Source organism: Heterodontus francisci, chromosome 30, assembly GCF_036365525.1.
Source record: "Heterodontus francisci isolate sHetFra1 chromosome 30, sHetFra1.hap1, whole genome shotgun sequence".
NCBI lineage: Eukaryota > Metazoa > Chordata > Chondrichthyes > Heterodontiformes > Heterodontidae > Heterodontus > Heterodontus francisci.
Genome location: NC_090400.1, coordinates 55,786,582 through 55,809,014, shown reverse-complemented (window position 1 = coordinate 55,809,014; position 22,433 = coordinate 55,786,582). Strand labels below are relative to the sequence as shown.

At 42.0% G+C, this 22,433-nt stretch overlaps 2 protein-coding genes across 4 annotated transcripts in view; one reads left to right on the top strand and one right to left on the bottom strand.

Moving 5' to 3' along the window:
- LOC137346526 (uncharacterized) overlaps positions 1–11,147 on the bottom strand; it is a 127,615-nt gene extending 116,468 nt beyond the window's left edge. For 2 of the 3 annotated variants that reach the window (XM_068009997.1, XM_068009998.1), the window contains exons 1-3: positions 11,120–11,147; positions 9,332–9,591; positions 3,928–4,074 (exon numbers count right to left, since the gene is read on the bottom strand). In XM_068009997.1, coding sequence (XP_067866098.1) covers positions 3,928–4,074; positions 9,332–9,412 — 228 coding nt within the window. In that variant the 5' untranslated portion in view covers positions 9,413–9,591; positions 11,120–11,147. Of the gene's footprint in view, positions 1–3,927; positions 4,075–9,331; positions 9,592–11,119 lie in introns of those variants that run through there. The other variant, XM_068009999.1, reaches the window with a different exon arrangement.
- Positions 11,148–11,323: 176 nt separating this feature from the next.
- rnft1 (ring finger protein, transmembrane 1) overlaps positions 11,324–22,433 on the top strand; it is a 28,230-nt gene continuing 17,120 nt past the window's right edge. Inside the window, 7 exon segments of the mRNA XM_068010715.1 lie at positions 11,324–11,350; positions 11,352–11,416; positions 11,418–11,459; positions 12,958–13,442; positions 18,843–18,919; positions 19,324–19,424; positions 21,942–22,095. Coding sequence (XP_067866816.1) covers positions 11,339–11,350; positions 11,352–11,416; positions 11,418–11,459; positions 12,958–13,442; positions 18,843–18,919; positions 19,324–19,424; positions 21,942–22,095 — 936 coding nt within the window. The 5' untranslated portion in view covers positions 11,324–11,338.

Below are 22,433 nucleotides of genomic sequence, written 5' to 3'. Positions count from 1 at the left end.
TGTCTTTGACCTAAACCTGCTTCATTCATGACCTTCCCTCTAATAAAGTCAAGAGTGGCCTGTTTGTTTATGACACCAGTGTTCACTCCACTCACAAGTCCTCATTCGATCAAGAATCAACTCATTTTTCCTAATCAAATGTATATCCGAGTCCCTTTCAGGCAGTGTATTCCAGATCATCATAATTTGTTGCATAAAAAGAATTCTTATCTCCCTTTGGTTCTTTTGCCAATTATCTTAAATCAGTGTTCTCGGGTTACCAAGCCTGTTGCCGTTAGATACAGTTTTTCCTTATTTACCCTATCAAAATCCTTCATAATTTTGAACACCCATATTAACTCTCCCCTTAACTTTTTCTGCTGTAAGCAGCAGTATCCCAGCTTCTCTAGTTTCTCAACATATCTGAAGTGCCTCAATCCTGATATAATTCTAGTAAATCTTCTCTGTACCCTCTCTACGGCATCCTTCCTAAAGTGTGGCTCCCAGAATTGGGTACAATACTGCAGCTGAGAACTAACCAGTGATTTTTAAAGGTATACATAATTTCCTTACTTTTTGTCCTCTAAACCTTTATTTAGGAAGACCAGGGTCTCATATACTTTCACAAATGTAACACCCCTGTTCATGAAAGTGGTGGGGAGCAGTGGGGGGAGGGGGGGGGGGTTGTGGTGGTGACAGAAAGCTGGGAACTATAGGCCAGATAGCCTAACATCTGTCATTGGGAAAATGCTAGAAACCATGTTTTTTTAATTCTTGCCAGCAACGCCCATCATCTAATTGCCCTTGACAACTGAGTGGCTTGCTAGGCTATTTCAGAGGGCCCTTAAGAGTCAACCACATTACCGTGGGTCTGAAGTCAAATGTAGGCCAGACCAGGTAAGGATTTTTATTTAATTATTTCGCAGGAATGTGAGCATTGCTGGTGAGGCCAGCATTTACTGCCCATCCCTAATTGCCCTTGAGAAGGTGGTGGTGAGACCCCTTCTTGAACAGTTGCAGTCTGTGGCAGATGGGTTTTTGCCAAATTCATGATAGTTTCATGGCACCATTACTGAGACTAGCCTTCAATTCCAGATTTTTTATTAATTAAGTGAATTTATTAATTAATTTAAATTCCACCAGCTACCATGGTGAAATTTGAACCCGTGACCCCCAAGGCATTAGACCAGGCCTCTGGATCACTAGTCCAGTGACATTACCACTTCGCCACCATCTCCCCTTACATAGCATAGTAGCAGGACATTTAGAACATAATAATGCAATCACGCAGAATCAACATGGTTTTATAAAAGGGAAATCATGTTTACAAAAACACAAGAAATAGGAGCAGGAGTAGACCATATGGCCCATCGAGCCTGCTCCGCCATTCAAAATGATCAGGGCTGATCTTAGGATTCAACTCCAATTTCCTGTCCGCTTGCCATATCCCTTGATTCCCTGAGAGACCAAAAAACCGTCCATCACAGCCTTAAATATATTCAACAATGGAGCATCCACAACCCTCTGGGGCGGAGAATTCCAAAGACTGACAACCCTTTGATTTCTCCTCATCTCAGTCCTAAATGATCAGCCCTTATCCTGAGACTGTGCCCCCGTGTTTTAGATTCCTTTATCAGCGGAAACATTCTCTCAGTGTCTACCATATCCAGCCCCTTTAGAATCTTATATGTTTCAAGGAGATCACCTCTCATTCTTCTAAACTCCAGAGAATGTAGGCCTAATTTACTCAGCCTCTCATCATAGGCCAACTCCCTTCCCAGGGATCAATTTAGTGAACGTTTGCTGTACTGCCTCCAATGCAAGTATATCCTTTCTTAAATATGGAGACCAAAACTGCACACCGTACTCCAGACATGGTCTCAACAAAACCCTGTACAATTGTAGCAATACTTCCTTATTCCTGTACTCCAATCCCCTTGCAATAAAGGCCAACATGCCATCTGTCTTGCTAATTGCTTGCTGTACCTGCAGGTTAACTTTCTGTGTTCCTTGTACAGGCACACCCAGGTGTCTTTGAACATCAACACTTACAAGTTACACACCTTTTAAAAAAATATTCTGCTTTTCTATTCTTACGATCAAAGTGAATAACTTCACACTTACCTACATTATACTCAATCTGCCAAATTTGTTAGCATTCTTTGAGGATGTAACAAGCAGGGTGGTTAAAGGGTCACCAGTAGATGTCGTGTATTTGGATTTCCAAAAGGCATTTGATAAGGTGTCACATTAAAGGTTACTACACAAGATAAGAGCTCATGGTGTTGGGGCTAATATGTTAGCATTGATAGAGGATTAGCTAACTGACAGCAAACAAAGAGTCGGGATAAATGGAGCATTTTCAGGTTGGCAAACTATAACGAGTGGAGTGCCACAAGGATCAGTGCTGGGGCCTCAATTAGTTATTTTTTATTTATTTATTTTATTTTATTATTTAGAGATACAGCACTGAAACAGGCCCTTCGGCCCACCGAGTCCGTGCCGACCAAGAACCACCCATTTATACTAACCCTACAGCAATCCCATATTCCTTACCACCTACCTACACTAGGGGCAATTTACAACGGCCAATTTACCTATCACCTGCAAGTCTTTGGCTGTGGGAGGAAACCGGAGCACCCGACGAAAACCCACGCGGTCACAGGGAGAACTTGCAAACTCCGCACAGGCAGTACCCAGAATTGAACACGGGTCCCTGGAGCTGTGAGGCTGCGGTGCTAACCACTGCGCCACTGTGTCTATATTAATGACTTGGATGAAGGGACCGAGTGTATTGTAGCCAAATTTGCTGACGATACAAAGATAGGTAGAAAAGCAAGTTGTGAGGAGGAAACAAAGCGTCTGCAAAGAGATATAGATAGGTTAAGCAAGTGGGCAAAAATTTTGCAGATGGAGTATAATGTGGGAAAATATGAGGTTGTCCTCTTTGACAGGAAGAATAGAAAAGCAGAATATTATTTACATGGAGAGGGGCTGCAGAATGCTGCGATAGAGGGATCTGGGTGTCCTTGTACATGAATCACAAAAAGTTAGCATGCAGGTACAGCAAGGAATTAGGAAGGCAAATGGAATGTTGGCATTTATTGCAAGGGGGATGGAGTATAAAAGTAGGGAAGTCTTGCTACAACTGTACAGGACATTGCTGAGACTACACCTAGAGTACTGCGTACACTTTTGGTCTCCTTACTTGAGGAGGGATATACTTGTATTGGAAGCAGTTCAGAGAAGGTTCACTAGGCTGATTTCTGGGATGAAGGGATTGTCTTTTGAGGAAAGGTTGAGCAGGTTGGGCCTGTGCTCATTGGAGTTTGGAAGAATGAGAGGTGATCTTAATGAAACATATAAGATACTGAGGGGGCTTGACAGGGTCGATGCTGAGAGGATGTTTCCCCTTGTAGGGGAATCTAGAACTAGGAGGCCGTGTTTCAAAATAAGGGGTCTCCATTTTAAGATGGAGATAAGGAGAAATTTCTTCTCTCAGAGGGTCGTTAATCTTTGGAATTCTCTCCCCCAGAGAGAGGTGAAGGCTGGGTCGTTGAAGGCTGAGTTCAACAGATTTTTAATCTAGAAGGGTGTCAAGGGTTATGGGGGGCAGGCAGGAAAGCGGAGTTAAGGCCACAATCAGATCAGTCATGATCTTATTGAATAGCGCAGCAGATTCGAGGGGCCGATTGGCCTTCTCCTGCTCCTATTTCTTATGTTTTTATGTTTTGAACAGTCCTATAAAATTGGCCTATTCCTTGGATTAACTATGAGCAATTCCATAGGAGATTCACTAAATATTATAAAATTCTTGCCCTTATTAAACAACATACGTTTAAACTTCTTGTGAACAACCCACTGGAGTTTGGTTAGTAGAAATATAAAACTGAAACATTCCTTGGATGATTAATACATAGTAAGTAGTTATTTCCATCCCGCCCTTACCAGTAGACTGGGCTGATCCAGATAGTTGCTGAAGTGCTTCTGTACAAAAGGAAGCCCCAGTAGTTGGAAAATGATCTGTCTTTGTTCAGGGTTCTTCAACTGATCCTCAACCTCATGAGCAAGAGCATACTCCAATTTCTCATATACCTGAGTTAAGAAACACAAATCACAACAATATGGACCATGGAACCAACTTTACACAGAAGCAACAGCTTTAAAATCGAATACAGTTTTGTCCCCTCCATTTCTTGTGATGTTTCTCAATATTCTTCTTTAAACTCTGATTTATAGGAGCTATTGTCTTTTGCACTGTGAAGAAACTGTGCAAATAGCATGCGATGAGGAATCTAACTGGTTTGTTGTTTGAGAGTGCAGAATCTATGTTATTCTATATACATTTTGTTCATTGCATTCAAGGTGTTGTACACCAGATATCATGTTTTGTTAAAGATGCAAAACAATCTTTAAAAAGAGAAAGAAAGCCAGTCATTTGGATGCTTCTGACCCACAGACTGAAATTTGCATTTTCCAATTCGTACAATTCCCTCACCAAACAATTAAATTCTGGTTAACCCGAGGCTTTGTTTTCTTAGAAACAATTAAACACTTTAGCAACAGAGTAACACATTGCTCATAACATGCTATAACACTCCTGACATTATAAAGTGAAACAGCATCCAAATTAGCATGAGCAATGCCATGGGATATCCACTGTAAAATGATGCTACAGTTTAATTGAGCACCAGCCTTGGCATTGAAATCAGGGCAACAAAGACTCAGCAAATGTTTGACACTTCTAAATCATTCTGCATCATCTTAACAGGAACACTTAAAAAATCAGCACAAAATGATTCTGATCGCAAGAATCATTAAGACACATGGTACCAACATCCCAATGGCTTAGTAGGTAAATGCAATACTTGGTCTGACACTGACTCTTCACTGGGGTATGGCTATAAAGGCACAATTGCCATTTGGTACCCCATTCAAGTGGTTTTCTTTAGGTATGAGATTTCAACCTGAGCGTTGACGGATTATTTGATTGTGGGGAGGGATCACATTTGAGCCTCATCCTGTCCTCACCTATGCATGCTCATTTTTAGCATGGTTTGCTGGACAGTAATGAGGAATAGAAACCTGGCTAATTTCCCCTCCCTAACTCAAGGACTTTTATCGAATCTCACCTGAGGCAATGATTAATCGTAGGGGTGCTATAATTGGCTTCAGTGCACCTGGATTAGGAAGTCGCAAACTGGTCACATTTCCTGCTTATAATCAAGTGGCCCTTGCTGGTTAGGCGCATGTTTGCTGGTTAGGCGCATGTTAGTTAGTTAGTTAGTTAGAGATACAGCACTGAAACAGGCCCTTCGGCCCACCGAGTCTGTGCCGACCATCAACCACCCATTTATACTAATCCTACACTAATCCCATATTCCTACCACATCCCCACCTGTCCCTATATTCCCCTACCACCTACCTATACTAGGGGCAATTTATAATGGCCAATTTACCTATCAACCTGCAAGTCTTTGGCATATGGGAGGAAACCGGAGCACCCGGAGGAAACCCACGCAGACACAGGGAGAACTTGCAAACTCCACACAGGCAGTACCCAGAATTGAACCCGGGTCGCTGGAGCTGTGAGGCTGCGGTGCTAACCACTGCGCCACTGTGCCGCCCCTGTGTAGACATCAATTCAGTGCAAGGCTGGGCTCAGATGCAAAGACCCCCTTCCAACCAACACACACTATATCTAAGCTCACACAAATTGAATGGCCATTCAGGTAAGGTATTGGTGAGTGCTCATTAATTGTAATATTTCCAAATTTTCTGATGACACAAAACTAGGTGAGAATGTAAGTTGTGAGGAGGATGCAAGGAGGCTTCAAGGGGACTTGGACAGGCTAAGTGATTTAAAAAAATTCTTTCATGGGATGTGGGCATTGCTGGCAAGGCCAGCATTTGTTGCCTGTCCTGAATTGCCCTTGAACTGAGTGGCTTGCTAGGCCATTTCAGAGGGCAGTTAAGAGTCAACCACATTGCTGTGGGTCTGGAGTCACATGTAGGCCAGACCAGGTACGGACAGCAGATTTCCTTCCCTAAAGGACATTAGTGAAACAGATGGGTTTTTACAACAATCAATGATAGTTTCATGGCACCATTACTGAAACTAGCTTTCAATTCCAGATTATATTTATTAATTGATTGAATTTAGATTCCACTAGTTGCCATGGTGGGATTTGAACCACCTGCCCCCAGGGCATTAACCTTGGCCTCTGGATAATGTCTAGTGACATTACTACTATGCCACCATCTCCCCCAAATGGGCAAGCTCATGGCAGATGGAATGGTAGAAAAAACAGAAAGACAGCGTATTTCTTAAATGGTGAGAGATTGGGAAGTGTTGATGTCCAAAGGGACCTGGGTGTCCTTGTTCATGAGTCATTAAAAGCTAGCATGCAAGTGCAGCAAGCAAATAGGAAAGCAAATGGTATGTTGGCCTTCATTGCAAGGGGTTTTGAGTACAGGAGAAAAGAAGTCTTGCTGAGACTGCACCTGGAGTATTGTGTACAGTTTTGGTCTCCTCATCTAAGGAAGGATATACTTGCCATAGAGTGAGTGCAACGGAGGTTCACCTGACTAATCCCTGGGATGGCAGGAGTGTCTTATGAGGAGAGATTGAGAAAAATGGGCCTGTATTCTCTAGAGTTTCGAAGAATGTAAGGTGATCTCATTGAAATTTATAAAACTCTTACAGGGCATGACAGGGTGGATGTAGATAGGACTTTTCCCTGGGCTGGTGAGTCTAGAAACAGGGGACAGAGTTTCGGAATAAGGGGTAGGCCTTTTAAGACTGAGATGAGGAGGAATTTCTTCACTGAGGTTGGTGAATCTTTGGAAATCTCTACCCCAGAGGGCTGTGGAAGCTCAATCATTGAGCATGTTCAAGACAGAAATCAATAGATATCTGGATACTAATGACATCAAGGGATATGATGAAAGCACGGGAAAGTGTTGAAGTAGATGATCAGCCATGATCTAAGTCAACGGCAGAGCAGGCTCAACGGGCTGAATGGCCTACTGCTGCTCCTACGTTCAGCACCATGGAACAGTAACCAGCAAGAAATCAACCATTCAGGAGGAGAGGAAGGGAGAAGAGGAGAGAAAATGAGCAGAAAGGTGAGGAAGAAAAAGACTGCTTGTCAAAAATTAAAGTTCCTTTGTCACTTATATTCAGTTTTTGTCTCCTCAAAATTATTTCTAGACATTCAATTTGTTTCTATCTCTAGAAGGCCAAGTACTGTTATAGAGGAATCTGAAGCAACAGAATAAAACACTCACATAAAATGAAAATCTTATGACAGGTCTGCAGAAAGTGGATTTAAAGGTAATCGTATCTCTGCTCAGGTGATAGTTATAAACTTACTTTGTTAAAAAATTCCAAGTATCCATTTATTCTACAATTATCCTGATATTTAAAATATTTCAGGAGCCATAATGTTGTAAACAAACTGTGTCAGAAGATTGAGTTATAATGAAAGATTGGAGAAAGTACTACTCTTTAACTTGAAACTAATAGAGTGCCTTTAATGTAATAAAACCTCCCAAAACATACACCAGTCCTAATTCCCATCATCTTGCTACATCTCTTCACATATTCCTGAAGATCTATCTCTTTGATCTCATCTTTGGTAAGCTCTCCTCAATGTCTTGTACTTTCTCTTCGTGTCTTGCTACTTCAAAGTCCAAGTTGTTAAAAGGAAGACTTACATATACATTGTACCTTTCACCTCCTCAGGATGTCCCAAGTGCTTCAAAGCCAATTAATATTTTTGAAGTGTAATCACTGTTGTTGCATAGACAATGACAGCAGCTAATTTGCACACAGCTAGATCCCAAAAATAGCAATGGGATGAATCACCAGTTAATCTGCTTTGGTGGTGAAGAGAATATTGACCAGGAGGCTGGAAGAATTCTCTGCACTTTTTTGAAAATGTACCACAGGAACTTCTACATCCATCTCTGAGAACAGACCAAGGGGTGTAAGCTAAAACTAGTGAAATGCCAATTCAGGACTAATGTCCGAAAGAACTTCTTTGTTCAAAAAGCGGTCTTCTGGACATGATAGTGAAATGAAAATCCTAGAGTCATTCAAGATCCAACTGTGTGATGTAATGAGAGAACTAAGTGCTTTTTTACCTCCCAAGTCTGATCAGTTAGGATGCCTCTCTCATTTGTACTTATCTTGCAAACTACAGCTACAGATAGTCAGTCACTGATGGCAATACATTACATTGAAGAAGAAGCAATGGTACCTCTAGTGGTAGAAAAAGATAGTGCCACAAGCTGGAGTTCTGGTCTGGAAGAATTATATACGAACATACGAATATAGCCCAGAAGGAGGCCATTTGGCCCATCGTGCCTGTGCCGGCTGTTTGAAAAAGCTAATCAATAAATCCCACTCCCCTGCTCTTTCCCCATAGCCCTGCAAATTTGTCCTTATCAAGTATATTTTGGATTCTCTTTTGAAAGTTACTACTGAATCTGCTTCCACCACCCTTTCAGGCAGTGCATTCCAGATTATTACAACTCATTGCATACATGAATTTCTACCATCTCCCCTCTGGCTTATTTGCCAATTATCTTAAATTTGTGACCTTTGGTTACTGACCAAAGTTACAGCAGAGGATTGGGAGAATCGCCACTGAATTTCCAGGCGGATATTTACACAAACACTTCACAAAGAATACTGTTTTGAGTAAAGCTTTAAACTCAAGGTTAGAAACAGTATGCATTGATAGATCTCCTGCAACTTTGTTCATGGGAAGTTAGATAACATACTGGTTTATTAGGTATGCTACAGCCTGTAGTGTACAATCTATTATTACTCTACTGTTGAGGTGGATCTGTGCTTATACCTGCCCTGTCCCTTTAAGGCCACATCTGAGGGCTGTCTGTCAAGAAAGATTTTCAGATCGGAAGATGCTGTAAACTCTGGATGCAGGTCAGAAAGAAACAGCTAGAAATGAATGTCTTTCAATCTTTCTTTTTATATTTTGAAGCTTGTGACGATGCATTCAATCTTTGTATAGACAGATGATCAATACATGAAGGGAGATATTCCTGGACCTAGTGCCAGGTGCACTGGATTGCCTGGGTATGGCAAATTATCAGGAAGCCAGTGAGAGAGCACCATCGTAAAGAGGCCCAACTGACTTCCCTCCATTTAAATTAGATTCCTTTATGTGCAGATGCTCCAACTGGCAGGGTTTTTTTTTAGCAGTCGCTATGCCTGGGTAACCCAGTGCACTTGGACATAAACCCAGGAGATTCCTCCCTCTGGTTCAGTGTTCCTTCAACGCTGTAGAGATTTCTGAAAGAAGAAATCCAGTCATGTGCTCACCTTGTGCCATGGTTTCCCGGGCAATAATGTTTCCTGGAGACTGCAGTCCAGCCAATCCACCTTGAAGGGATGGTAATTCATGGTAGCCCCCAGATGATAGATATTCAGAACTTCTTGAGGTATGCATCTGCCATCAATAATTTTTGAGATCCTAACCTCAGGTGTAATACGTACAGTAATCCACTGAGAAGTTATTTAGTTTTATGGAATGTTATACAGTAGATCATCAGAATAAATGTCACTTCAGAAACAAAGATTGTCTATAGAAATAATACAGAAATGGTGAAAAGTCACTCAAAACAATTTTATTTCTGCAAAACAATGTATTTTTAGGGGTAGCTAATTCTTGACTCAGGTACATATAGTACCTCAATTAAATGGTCATTATTTGTGTGTAAGGCATGACAGTAAATGTCAACAGGCTTTTTGGCTACAGGGATATCACAGCCAATCCAGAATTTGCTTTGCCTGATGCTCACACATGAGCATTTCACAGGATAACATACTCCTCCATTGACAAACGTTATAGGGGGTAGACAGGAAAGTAGAGTTGAAGCCACAACTAGATAAGCCATGATCTTATCAAATGGCGGAGCATGCTCGAGGGGCTGAATAGCCTACTCCTGCTCCTAACTTGTATGTTCGTATGTTGACACAATAGGTTTATCAAGGAAATGGCTCAGCAGTACAGCAACAACTTGCATTTATGTAGCACCTTTAACCTAGTAAAACATTCCAGGACATTTCACAAACAAAATTTGATATCGAGCTACATAAGGAGATATTGGGACATGTAAGTTTGAAGGAGCATCTTAAAAGAGAGGAGAGGTGATGAGATTTAGGGAGGGAATTCTAGAGCTTATGGCTTAGGCAGCTGAAGGTAAGACTAACATGGGTGAGAATTTTAAAATACAAACCAGTAAAGTCATAGGTTTCATCCTCAGAGTGAGCTAATCTGGCCGCTGAATAAATATTCTCTAAATTTTAAAATCATTTGGCTGTTGGCACAGAAACAAAAATGTCTTAAATGGGGCCTTTGCAATGACTTCAGTGACAGTTTAAATTTTCTCTATCCAGAACATTGTTGAGTCAGTAAAAAGCAGGAAAGGCTCAGGTTTAATCTCTGGTCTGTGCTAATTTGGAAAATATGGTCACCCTAATATATCATTGACACTGTGTGTCGGCTTATGCACGAAGAGTAGCAGAATCAAAGCCCAACATGGAGTCAATAACTTTGGGGGTAGTGAAGAGGAAGAAGAGAAAATAGGCAACAACATAAAGAAATTTTAAGAAAATGTGTGTTTTCTTTGGGGCAGTCCAGCAATGCAGAAAAAAAGTTGTTTTCTTACCAAAAGAACAACTTAAAAAAACGTTATACGACCAAGAAACAGCTAATGCTGAAAATGCAGCAACAACAAACAATTTGCAAGTATATGGTGCCTTTAACATAATTTTAAAAAATCCAAAGCGCTTCACAGGAGGGGTATCAAGCAAACTTTGACACAGAGACACATAAAGAGATATTAAGACAGGTGACCAAAAGCTTGGTCTAAAGTGGAAGGTTTTTAACTCCCACAACATTGCACTGACGTGTCAGCCCGGATGATGCAAGTGGGCCTTGAACCCCCAGACTCAGGGATGTGAGCCTGAACCAAGTGTTGCACTTGAACAGAACAATCCAAAAATAAATTAAAAATTAGGAAGGCAGATTATAGAGGCCATAATATCACGGTGTGTTAATCTAATAGTGAGATCTTAGAGCCTAAAGGCCACTAATTAAACATTTACCTGCCCACAGCGCCTTGTTGACCCGTTGCCATGGCAACAAAATGACGTTGAACGTCATTGCGTCAGCACACGTCAGCCAATTTAAAAAAGTGCAAATCTTTAGATATATTAAAGAAAAGGGGTCATATTGTGTCCAAAATAAACACACGTTCTTTATACGGTGCCTTATTGTGTTTTTTAAAATATATAATTTGAGAAAGTAAATGTGACCTCTCACCTATGGCCTCTTCCTGAGTTCGTTTGTGACATTGGCCGCGGAAATGGTTGTGGGAGGTTGAGGGAGGCGACGAGCGGGGTGCTGGGGTCTTTCCAGCATGAAACACCGACCTCAGAATGACAGGTAAATACTTGGGAACTCATTTTTTTAAAAACTTGGCATAATTAGAAAAGGCGCGGGATTTGCATTTTTTTGGTTGTTGTTAAAACCAACTTGTTTCACTTTAAGTTGCAAATAATGTAGTTGTTGAGTGTCTGACAAGAGGCCTCGTCTGTTTTCCTTTTACTTTGGGCAACCTCAGGCCTTTGGAACATTCTAGTCCCACACTACTGTGATATTCCCCTATATATATTACACACAGAGAAACAACTAGCATTTATATCAAGTCCTCATAGAGTTCCAAAGTGCACAAACTATGAACTACTTTTGGAGTGTAATCACTATTGTTGTGCAGTCAAATGTGGCAGCCAGTTTGCGCACAGCAAGCTCCCCATCTCCCCCTCCCCCCACAACAAAACAACAACTGAGATAAATGACATGTTTACGTATTTCAGGGGTTGTTGGTTCAACAAAGAACGTTAGGCAGGACTTGGGATCTTCTGTCCTCTTCAACAGGCAAGTAACGTTTTTGATGTCTCAACCAAATGATAGCACTGGTGACAATGCGGCACTCCCTCAGCACTACACTGAAGTGTCAATCTAGACTGTGTAATCTGGAGTGCGCCTTAAACCGCTTCAGTATTCAGCACAAAAATATAAGCTGACACTCCAGTGCAGTCTTTTGGACGAGAAGTTAAACTAAGACCCTGTCTATCCTCTCAGATGTAAGTAAAAGATCCCATGGCACTATTTTGAAGAAGAATGGGGAAGTTATCCCTGATATCCTGGCCAATATTTATCCCTCAATCAACATCACAAAAACAGAGTACCTGGTCATTTGTCACATGCTTTTTGTAGGAGCTTGCTGTGCACAAAATTAGTTGCCACATTTTCTATATTACAACAGTGACTGAAGTTCAAAAGCACTTAATTGGCTATAGAAGAACTTTGGAGGTCCTGTGGTTATGAAAGGTGTTATAACTATGCCCTTTTTGAGTCAGATGAAAGTGCTACCCTCTGAGCCAAGATTGCCAAAATCACAACGATGTATTCCAAATGAATGTGTTTATGGTTTTACTGAAAAAAGGAATCTTTGAATGGAATTTTAATTTACACCTACCAACTAAGAGCCCCAATTATTTTGTGGGAACTGGTTGCCTATCATTGGGACACGGATCCCCAACAAAAAACTTAGTTGAGTTTGAACAAATTTTATAAAGTTAATGTGCAGCATATAATGACCAATAGCAATGACCCGAGTAGCATGGATGGATGCAAAGTGAACTCCTATTCTTCTCTGTTTGTGACCATAATCAGATAAAGCCATGCCTGGGTTGTCTGGTGTCTCCTAGAAGCCAGTTGACAGTCTGTATGGGAAGAGGCTACGCACCTGTCCTCTTAGCAGCAGCAATCTGAGAAGATGAAAAGGGGCAGCTTATCCAAAGTATCTCCTCTGTGATAAATTGTAAAATGAGTTTCAGTGCTAGATCTAATGCACTGTTTATGTTTTTTAATGGCATAGGAGATATTCAAGTCCGAGCTCTGGAGCACTGCACAGATTAGGGGCCCTGAACACCCAAGCAGGAGGAGGATCTGAAATGCAGAAGGAATTTGTCACCGTTCACACAGCTATTAGCCATCACCACACGCAGCCTCTAAATGGAACTGTAGGGGAAAGCATGACTTCACATCCTGCTTTATTTGTTGGGATTCCAGAAGGCGCATCGCATTCTTCCAAAGAAGGGGAAGTTCAAATCCAGGTGGATGCATCCGAAGACCAGAGCAGCAGACTTGGGGCAGGTGCCCAGCACTCAAACCCTTCTCACTCGCACTCGCACTCGCATTCTCATGCCAGGGCGGAGGGTCCTGCTGGAGAAAGGTCTGAACTAGATGACAGGGAACCTACAAGCTCAATTTCAGAACTGCGGTACATCTTTCTGTGGCTTCAGAAGAGTCTCCCGTACATTGTTATCATTTGTGCCAAACTGGTTTTCCAGCACGCGCTAGGTATGAGAATTTCAGAAGCACGTTCAGCCGGTTTTTACAAATTGAAGATCATAATGTAACTTTTTTTATTCTGCTCTGAGATTCTGATGTCGTTCCCTGGTCTCTTGTAGTGGGAGACCAGGTGACCGGACCCTCTTGGATTTCAGGGCCAGTATATTTTCTCAAGCTTTTTAATTTATTGTGAAAGCAGTTTGTGACATGTCTTCAGGAGTGTCCTCAGGTGATGCTTTGCTTAGTAAAGGAACTGCTAGGTGTGGAACTGAGCTGTACGGACCAGAAAGCTTCCTGGTTCAATTACCACATCGTACTAAATTAGCTTATCTCATCTGAGGAACCAGTAGGAATGCCACCATTTGTTTCCATGCCCCAAGCTAGGGAAGGGATGTTGACCATGGTTGCCATCCTGATCACTAGAAGTGATACTTGCTCGTATCAGCAAATTAATTTTCTAGCGAGTATAGGGTTCTGTTTGGCAGTGATGACCCATGGTTAAATAGCCAGCCAACACTCATTGTCTAGCTTTATAGAACAAAGAACATTACAGCACAGGAACAGGCCCTTCGGCCCTCCAAGCCTGCGCCGATCCAGATCCTCTATCTAAACATGTCGCCTATTTTCTAAGGGTCTGTATCTCTTTGCTTCCTGCCCGTTCATGTATCTGTCTAGATACATCTTAAAAGACGCTATCGTGCCCGCGTCTACCACCTCCGCTGGCAACGCGTTCCAGGCACCCACCACCCTCTGCGTAAAGAACTTTCCACGCATATCCCCCCTAAACTTTTCCCCTCTCACTTTGAACTCGTGACCCCTAGTAATTGAATCCCCCACTCTGGGGGAAAAAGCTTCTTGCTATCCACCCTGTTTATACCTCTCATGATTTTGTACACCTCAATCAGGTCCCCCCTCAACCTCCGTCTTTCTAATGAAAATAATCCTAATCTACTCAACCTCTCTTCATAGCTAGCGCCCTCCATACCAGGCAACATCCTAGTGAACCTCCTCTGCACCCTCTCCAAAGCATCTACATCCTTTTGGTAATGTGGCGACCAGAACTGCACGCAGTATTCCAAATGTGGCCGAACCAAAGTCTTATACAACTGTAACATGACCTGCCAACCCTTGTACTCAATACCCCGTCCGATGAAGGAAAGCATGCCGTATGCCTTCTTGACCACTCTATTGACCTGCGTTGCCACCTTCAGGGAACAATGGACCTGAACACCCAAATCTCTCTGTACATCAATTTTCCCCAGGACTTTGCCATTTACTGTATAATTCACTCTTGAATTGGATCTTCCAAAATGCATCACCTCGCATTTGCCCTGATTGAACTCCATCTGCCATTTCTCTGCCCAACTCTCCAATCTATCTATATTCTGCTGTATTCTCTGACAGTCCCCTTCACTATCTGCTACTCCACCAATCTTAGTGTCGTCTGCAAACTTGCTAATCAGACCACCTATACTTCCCTCCAAATCATTTATGTACATCACAAACAACAGTGGTCCCAGCACGGATCCCTGTGGAACACCACTGGTCACACGTCTCCATTTTGAGAAACTCCCTTCCACTGCTACTCTCTGTCTCCTGTTGCCCAGCCAGTTCTTTATCCATCTAGCTAGTACACCTTGGACCCCATGCGACTTCACTTTCTCCATCAGCCTACCATGGGGAACCTTATCAAACGCCTTACTGAACTCCATGTATATGACATCTACAGCCCTTCCCTCATCAATCAACTTTGTCACTTCCTCAAAGAATTCTATTAAGTTGGTAAGACATGACCTTCCCTGCACAAAACCATGTTGCCTATCACTGATAAGTCCATTTTCTTCCAAATGGGAATAGATCCTATCCCTCAGTATCTTCTCCAGCAGCTTCCCTACCACTGACGTCAGGCTCACCGGTCTATAATTACCTGGATTATCCCTGCTACCCTTCTTAAACAAGGGGACAACATTAGCAATTCTGTTCCAACTGAGACCAGCACAGACTTGGGATCACACCCGGGACCTCCTTTGCACAGATAGTTCATTCACCCACTGAGCTACCAGAGCACCAAGTCTAGTTTCCATGACTAAACCTTTCCAAGCTGGACCATTGAAAGTCATTTTGCAGTTACTGTAAGAGGTAGCAATACAAGACAAACATACCACTTCTTCAATGATTGGTTCAGGCTTCCCTGCTTCAAGTTGATCCTTCACCTTATCCTCCACTGAAGCTGGCTATACCTGAAGAATGTCCACTTGGAGAGTGTAGCTAGCACCTGTGGAGCTAAATCTTAACACAAGCTGATGCCTTCAGGAGAAGAGGAGAACAAACTGAGGTGAAACCCAAAAACACTCGTAAAACTGAATCCTTTGCAGCATGTGCTTCGGAGCTCTGCAGTTAGCCAGCCCCTGTGCCTCACCTTTGGAGAGGGTTACTTTTGAAATTGGTGCTATTGTATGTTTTTTTTCCCCCTGAATTTAAATGTTACTTTGACCTCCAAAGGCCACTACCTGTTAGTGCCCTGCTCTGTTTCAAACAAATCTACAGCTGCTTGAGCTCTCACATTACAGTAATAAGTAGAAAGCTACAAAATCACTAAGTGCTGTCTACATATGGACTAGCAACAAATGCCATTGGAACCACTGAGGTTCATTCTAGAAGAGTTATGTTCTGAATGACTGTTAGTTGTTCCTTTTTGCCCATTTTCCTTTCTCTGTTCCTGGGGTACTGTTACGCAGATGCTGGACACTTTCTTTTATGTATATGTCTGGGTAGTGATTCTGTTTAAAATCAACATCCACAATCATTCACTTTCAAGCAAGGGATCAATAGTGACAGCACCCCTGGATCTTTCAACGAGTCATTAGACAGAGATTGAGGGACAACACCCTCTCCTTTTACAGCAGAGGTCATTGGATATGGATGAGAAGCAGAACCCCTGGTTGATTTTCCCCCCCACTACAGAATGACCTTCTGATCTGCACGGCTGTTGCTTGTTTCTATCCCCTGATTTTAGTTGCTTGTAATGGTGGTGAGTTCATCTGGATGCTTAAATGTATGGTTCCTTAACACAGCTGAATCTATTTGGAACTTCAGCAAAAGATTTTCTATAAACTTATAACATTTGGTGGAGCAGAATTTCTGAAATGTACAGAACCACAAATTCCCATTTACAGTGATGTAAATCAACAGGCTGTTATTCACAGATTTAAACCAGCTTCCTACTGGATAGTCAGAAAAAGGCTTGCAGAATTCCAGAATCTTTCTTCCCCAAAGGAATAATCTGGGAAAGTGGAGGGAGTGCAGGGCAGGGAGGCCTGAGCAGAAAGAAAATTTGGGGGTAAATCTAATTTTAAAAGATAAGCCCAACAGTAGGATTGATTATATCCTGCATCAGTCTCATGAACCTATTCTATTCCTGACCAGGTGAACTCGCAGTTGCCAAAAAGAATCAGTTGTGGTTTTGGCTCTGTGATCTTCAGCCAGTTAATTTTAAAGCAAGCTGGATGTAGCCTGCGTTTCCGGTCACACACTAAACAACCTTTTCAAAAACTGAGAAACCAAGACAAAAGGTTGATGCCCATATTGAAGGGCAGCAGAGAAAGTACGAGGAGGTAAATTGAGCTTTCAACACAGTGCAGGTGTAGAGAGGAGGAAAGGTGTGCAGGGAAGTGTCTTCAGAAGTTGGGAGGGACAGAGTTAAGCTTTAGAGGTGGAAGTACTGCGATGTCAGGAGAGGTGACGGAAGAATTCTGTTCACCAAGAATTTGTTAATTTTGACTTGGACACCAGGGCTGGAATTTTATGCCACCCAAGCGAGCCGGGGGTGGTGGTGGTGGTGGTGGCGTAAAATTGAGCAGGATGCTCCGGGAGGCCTTCCCGGCCCGCTCCCGCCTCCGCCCCACTTATCGTGGGCTATGGGGGGGGGACCCCCAAGACCCGAGACACTCCCTTTCTTCCCCCCCCCCCCCCCCCAAATGACCACTCTTGCCTCGCTGGCTTGCAACTTATCTGCTCAGTGAGGCAACCCTTACTTACCTTCGGTCCTGGCTGTTGATGGTGCTGCTGGGACTGAGAGCTGCAGGCCTGATGATTGGCCGGCAGCTCAATGAGGCTGGACGTGGGTAGAAGACCTGCCTCTGAACAATTAAAACCAGGGGACCCATAAAATGCGGGTCAGATCCCTGGGCTGGACAGATGCAGGTTTGCCACCGACTTTCACTGGCCAGCTCCTGTTCCCCCGACGTAAAACCCAGCCCCAGGAGATCCATCATTTTAAAGTGTTGGGATTGTGTCAATCAATTGGCCATATTGAGTTACAGTTTATGATAAAAAATTGAAGTTATTGATTGTCTTATCAAAACAATAGACTTAATTTAATAATAGATGCTTGTTCAGTCTGTACTTATATCCACATTTGCAACACGTGAATTATTGGAAGAGAGCAAATGCTGTTCAGGAATATAAATGTTGCAAGTGGAACCCCTGCTGTAACGAAGAATTTGGAGTTTTGACATTTTGAACAGCTCCCAAATATTTACATGAAATTGAAATCTTTGTTGCATAAAAAGCACTCACTTGGACATCTGGAAATTATAATCAGACCTCTCAATTGTTACAGTCTCAGCGACCCTCTTATTTTTCTGGGGTTTGTTTTAATCAAAGATTGAGGTCCTGTATCAAGCACAATAGATGTTAAGAGTTTACTTAACTTTTGAGTGTCTGCCACCTTGGTTTTTCCCATCACCTTGTTGTGTTCGATACTTTAAAACTGTTGGTTATTGGCAGCCTGGGAGCAAACTTCTTCCGTAAAAGTTGCAGTAAGGTTGCATTATGAATGGGAGTAGCAGGCTGTGGACAGCATTGTCTGTTTGATTGTGTCATTGCATCAGGCAATTGTACTATGTCCTGCTGCGACGCTACATTTAAACCTGCAGTTTAAGAAAGACTTGTATTAATATAGTGCCTATTGGGACCCTGGGACGCCCAAAGCATTTTGCAACCAATGATGTACTTTTTTTTGAAGTGTAGTCACTGTTGTATGAAATGTGGCAACCAGTTTACACACAGCAAGCTCCCACTTGCAGGAGTGTGATAATAACCAGAATTTTTTTTTTTAGTCATGTTGGTTGAGGGATAAATATTGGCCAGGACACCAAGGGGAATTCGCCTTCAAAATAATAACGTTGACATCCATCTGAGAGGGTTTTGGTTTAATGTCTCATCCGCTATAACACACAAACACAGTAACTGGAAATGACTGAAGGGCCAAAGTATCCAGATGTCTCCCTTTTAACATGGTTAGGTTTATGCCACAGTTCAGATAAATATTCCCCCTTCCCCACTTGTGAATTTTTTTACTAACAAACTTCCACACCAGTCAATCACAACTATTTTTTGTTCTGTTAGGTATTGCAGTCGGTGTTGGACTGTGCATAACTTTCCTTTATGCAAACAAGATAATTATAAATCAGGTCTTCCTCCAGGTAGGTTTCTTTTATTTAAAAACATTTTGCCAGTTTTCCTCACTCTACTCCTGAAGCCATTGCCTCCTTACTGGGATGAATTTCCAACATATCCTTGCATAAGTGGTCACTGTTCACATGCGAGTGTATTCCAAGGCTATTGTGACTTAATTGGTAAATATGCTGAGCCAGGCAAAATTGAACGTCAGTAGTTTAGACAGAAAAATGCCCCACATGATGGATTCTAGGTGGTACATCCACTTGCTGTTGGCTAAGGGCAGCACAGAATCGGATGTATAATAAACATTATTGTATTGTTCTGTGGGTTGGAATATTTACCATGATGAGAGTGATGCATGTTGATCTCCTTCTTGAACTGTGCAAATTCAGACTGAAAGTGACTCTTTTGCTTGTGTTTTTTTTAGGAACGTCGCTCTATATTACAGTGTGGTTGGTTGCTTGCGTTTCTAACAGCCTCCACCCTTCTCCTCTATGACACTTTTAAGTCCCAGTCACTCTTCTACAGGTAATTTTATATGTAATGCAAACTACCAGAGGGAGAAAAAAATGAGCTTCAAGTGAAGTTGAAGATTTTTTTTTTACACTCGTATAGGTAACAGACTCCCAGAATAAAGCGCTTGGCATTATGTTGGTGAATTCCTTTTTGAGAGTGAACTGTGCAGGTATTTAGTTAGGGTGAATTTGAAGGTTATGGCTAGAGATGATTAATGAATAGGGTGACAAAATTGTTCCCAAGCTGCAGGCATTGTGGAAATGTCTCGCTAGTGAAAGCAAAGACAAATTGAGGAGGTCGTAAGGTTAGGTGGATATGTTGGGAATTTAATCATAGAATTACAAAATGGTTACAGCACAGAAGGAGGCCATTCAGCCCATCGTGTCCATGTTCTCTCTCTCAGCTACTCGGCTGGTCCCACTTCCCTGTCTTTTCCCTATAGCCCTGCAAATCTTTTCAGATAATTATCTAATTCCATTTCAAAAGCCCTGATTGAATCTGCTTGCACTCTCAGGTAGTGCATTTCAGATCCTAAGCACTCGCTGTGTAAGACAGCTTTTCCTCATGTCGCCTCTGTTTTTTTTGCCAATCACTTTAAATCGGTGTCACCTTTTGGGGAAGGAGGGGGCAAAGAGAAACATTGCAGAATTGTCCTACAAGAGATCAAATAATTTGGGTAGAAACAGGAAATTATGTGGAAGGAATGAGCTTGATGGGCTGAGTTGCTGATCTTAGCCATGCTGTTGGGGGTGTTGCTGAAAGGACTTTTTGCACTGAACTTACAGGGTCAGGAGGAAGGTAGATTAAATCAGTCCAGGTTGCTTTTGCACTCCTTGTTCTCGGAGTGCCTGTCTTGAACAATAATTGACAGTGGCCTGGATTTCAATTCCTAGCTGCTTCAAAGAACAAACAAAGAACAGTACAGCACAGGAACAGGCCATTTGGCCCTCCAAGCCTGCGCCGATCTTGATGCCTGCCGAAACTAACACCTTCTGCACTTCCGGGGCCCATATCCCTCTATTCCCTTCCTATTCATATATTTGTCAAGATGTCTCTTAAACATCGCTATCGTATCTGCTTCTACCACCTCCCCTGGCAGCAAGTTCCAGGCACTCACCACCCTCTGTATAAAAAACTTGCCTCGCACATCCCCTCTAAACTTTGCCCCTCTCACCTTAAACCTATATCCCCTAGTAACTGACTCTTCCACCCTGGGAAAAAGCTTATGACTATCTACTCTGTCCATGCTGCTCATAACTTTGTAAACCTCTATCATGTCGCCCCTCCACCTCCGTCATTCCAGTGAAAACAATCCGAGTTTTTCCAACCTCTCCTCATAGCTAATGCCCTCCAGACCAGGTAACATCCACCCTTAGCTGGGAATCATTGTGAGGTTTTGGTAGGAGAGCTGCGGAGGAGAAGGAACAACATATGGTTTAATTGGACTCATGCCACTTAAATCACAACTCCTACTGGTTAACCGTTAGAGAGACATTGATATATGGCTTAGTCATGGTTCAGACTGCACCACTTCTGCAGGCAGTTGATTAGTAAGGGGCTTTTGGGAGAAGAAAAATGCAAAGGTTTGGTGGGGGGAATCAAAAAAATATAATTTGGATTTACAGTAGAACTGAATGGACAGAAAAAATGTGAGGACCTGCTTACTTTTAGTAGAATAATCCTGGTGTTGATATAGTGCCTGCTTAAATTGAAACATCTTTCTGAATTGATTTTAGTGTAGGTGAATGTGGTAACTAGTCTGCACCAGCATTGCAATGAATTACATCAACTTGCATTTATGTAGCATGGGAAACTTTCCTAGGATGCCAGAGGATGTGTTTAGCTCTTTGAGGGATGTTGGCCAAGATTCCTGTTAACAGCCTCTCCTTGCTTGGAGGGTACCAAATGTGAGACTTAATTGTCAGTAAAAAATTTAACTCTATGAAAAGCAAATTAAAGACCCTGTGAATGCGTCACAGCCCACTGATAACATTCAAGTTGAGGGTAAGCTTAGTGAAGATGATCTAAGCTTGTGATCGTTTACGTCCTGAATCAGCAAACATGTCTGGGGGGAAAAAAGAAATCCACATTTTAAAGTCACGAATGTCTCTATTAAAGCACTAACCCACTGCAAATACACTTTTTGGATACTTTCAAATAACATCTACCGAGAGGAGGAAAGTCTTAGCAGATTGTAATTGTTGGCATTTTTCTGAACTATGTTTCATCAGTGCCTAGTCCTGGCACTTTTTTGCCACTTTGTTTTATTGGGATAGTATTAATTTTAGCTGGCAGTATCTAGGTACATTTTGTACAGGTCCTCACTTTACTCTGACATGTTAAATGGTATTTACATTACAGTGAGGTGAAATTGATTCAGATCAGATTGACTTTTATCTGTAAAGATGAACCCAGTTAGAATTAAAATTATTAAGTCTTGGTAATAAGACCAGATTGAACTATGATTTTTAAATTCAGTGCAAATAATATTTGCTAAATTTTAAATTTACTGCTTTCTTTCCTTTGCAGCTTAATCTTTCTGCATCCCAATGTTGATCCTGTCGAATTCTGGGATGTGCTCTGGATCGTGGGAACTGCAGACTTCATATTGAAGTTCCTCTCTATGGGATTCAAGTGCCTTATCCTATTGGTGCCTTCACCACTGATAACATTCAAGTTGAGGGTAAGCTTAGTGAAGATGATCTAAGCTTGTGATCGTTTACGTCCTGAATCAGCAAACATGTCTGGGGGGAAAAAAGAAATCCACATTTTAAAGTCACGAATGTCTCTATTAAAGCACTAACCCACTGCAAATACACTTTTTGGATACTTTCAAATAACATCTATCGAGAGGAGGAAAGTCTTAGCAGATTGTAATTGTTGGCATTTTTCTGAACTATGTTTCATCAGTGCCTAGTCCTGGCACTTTTTTGCCACTTTGTTTTATTGGGATAGTATTAATTTTAGCTGGCAGTATCTAGGTACATTTTGTACATGCTGTTCCTATTCAAAAAAAAAAAT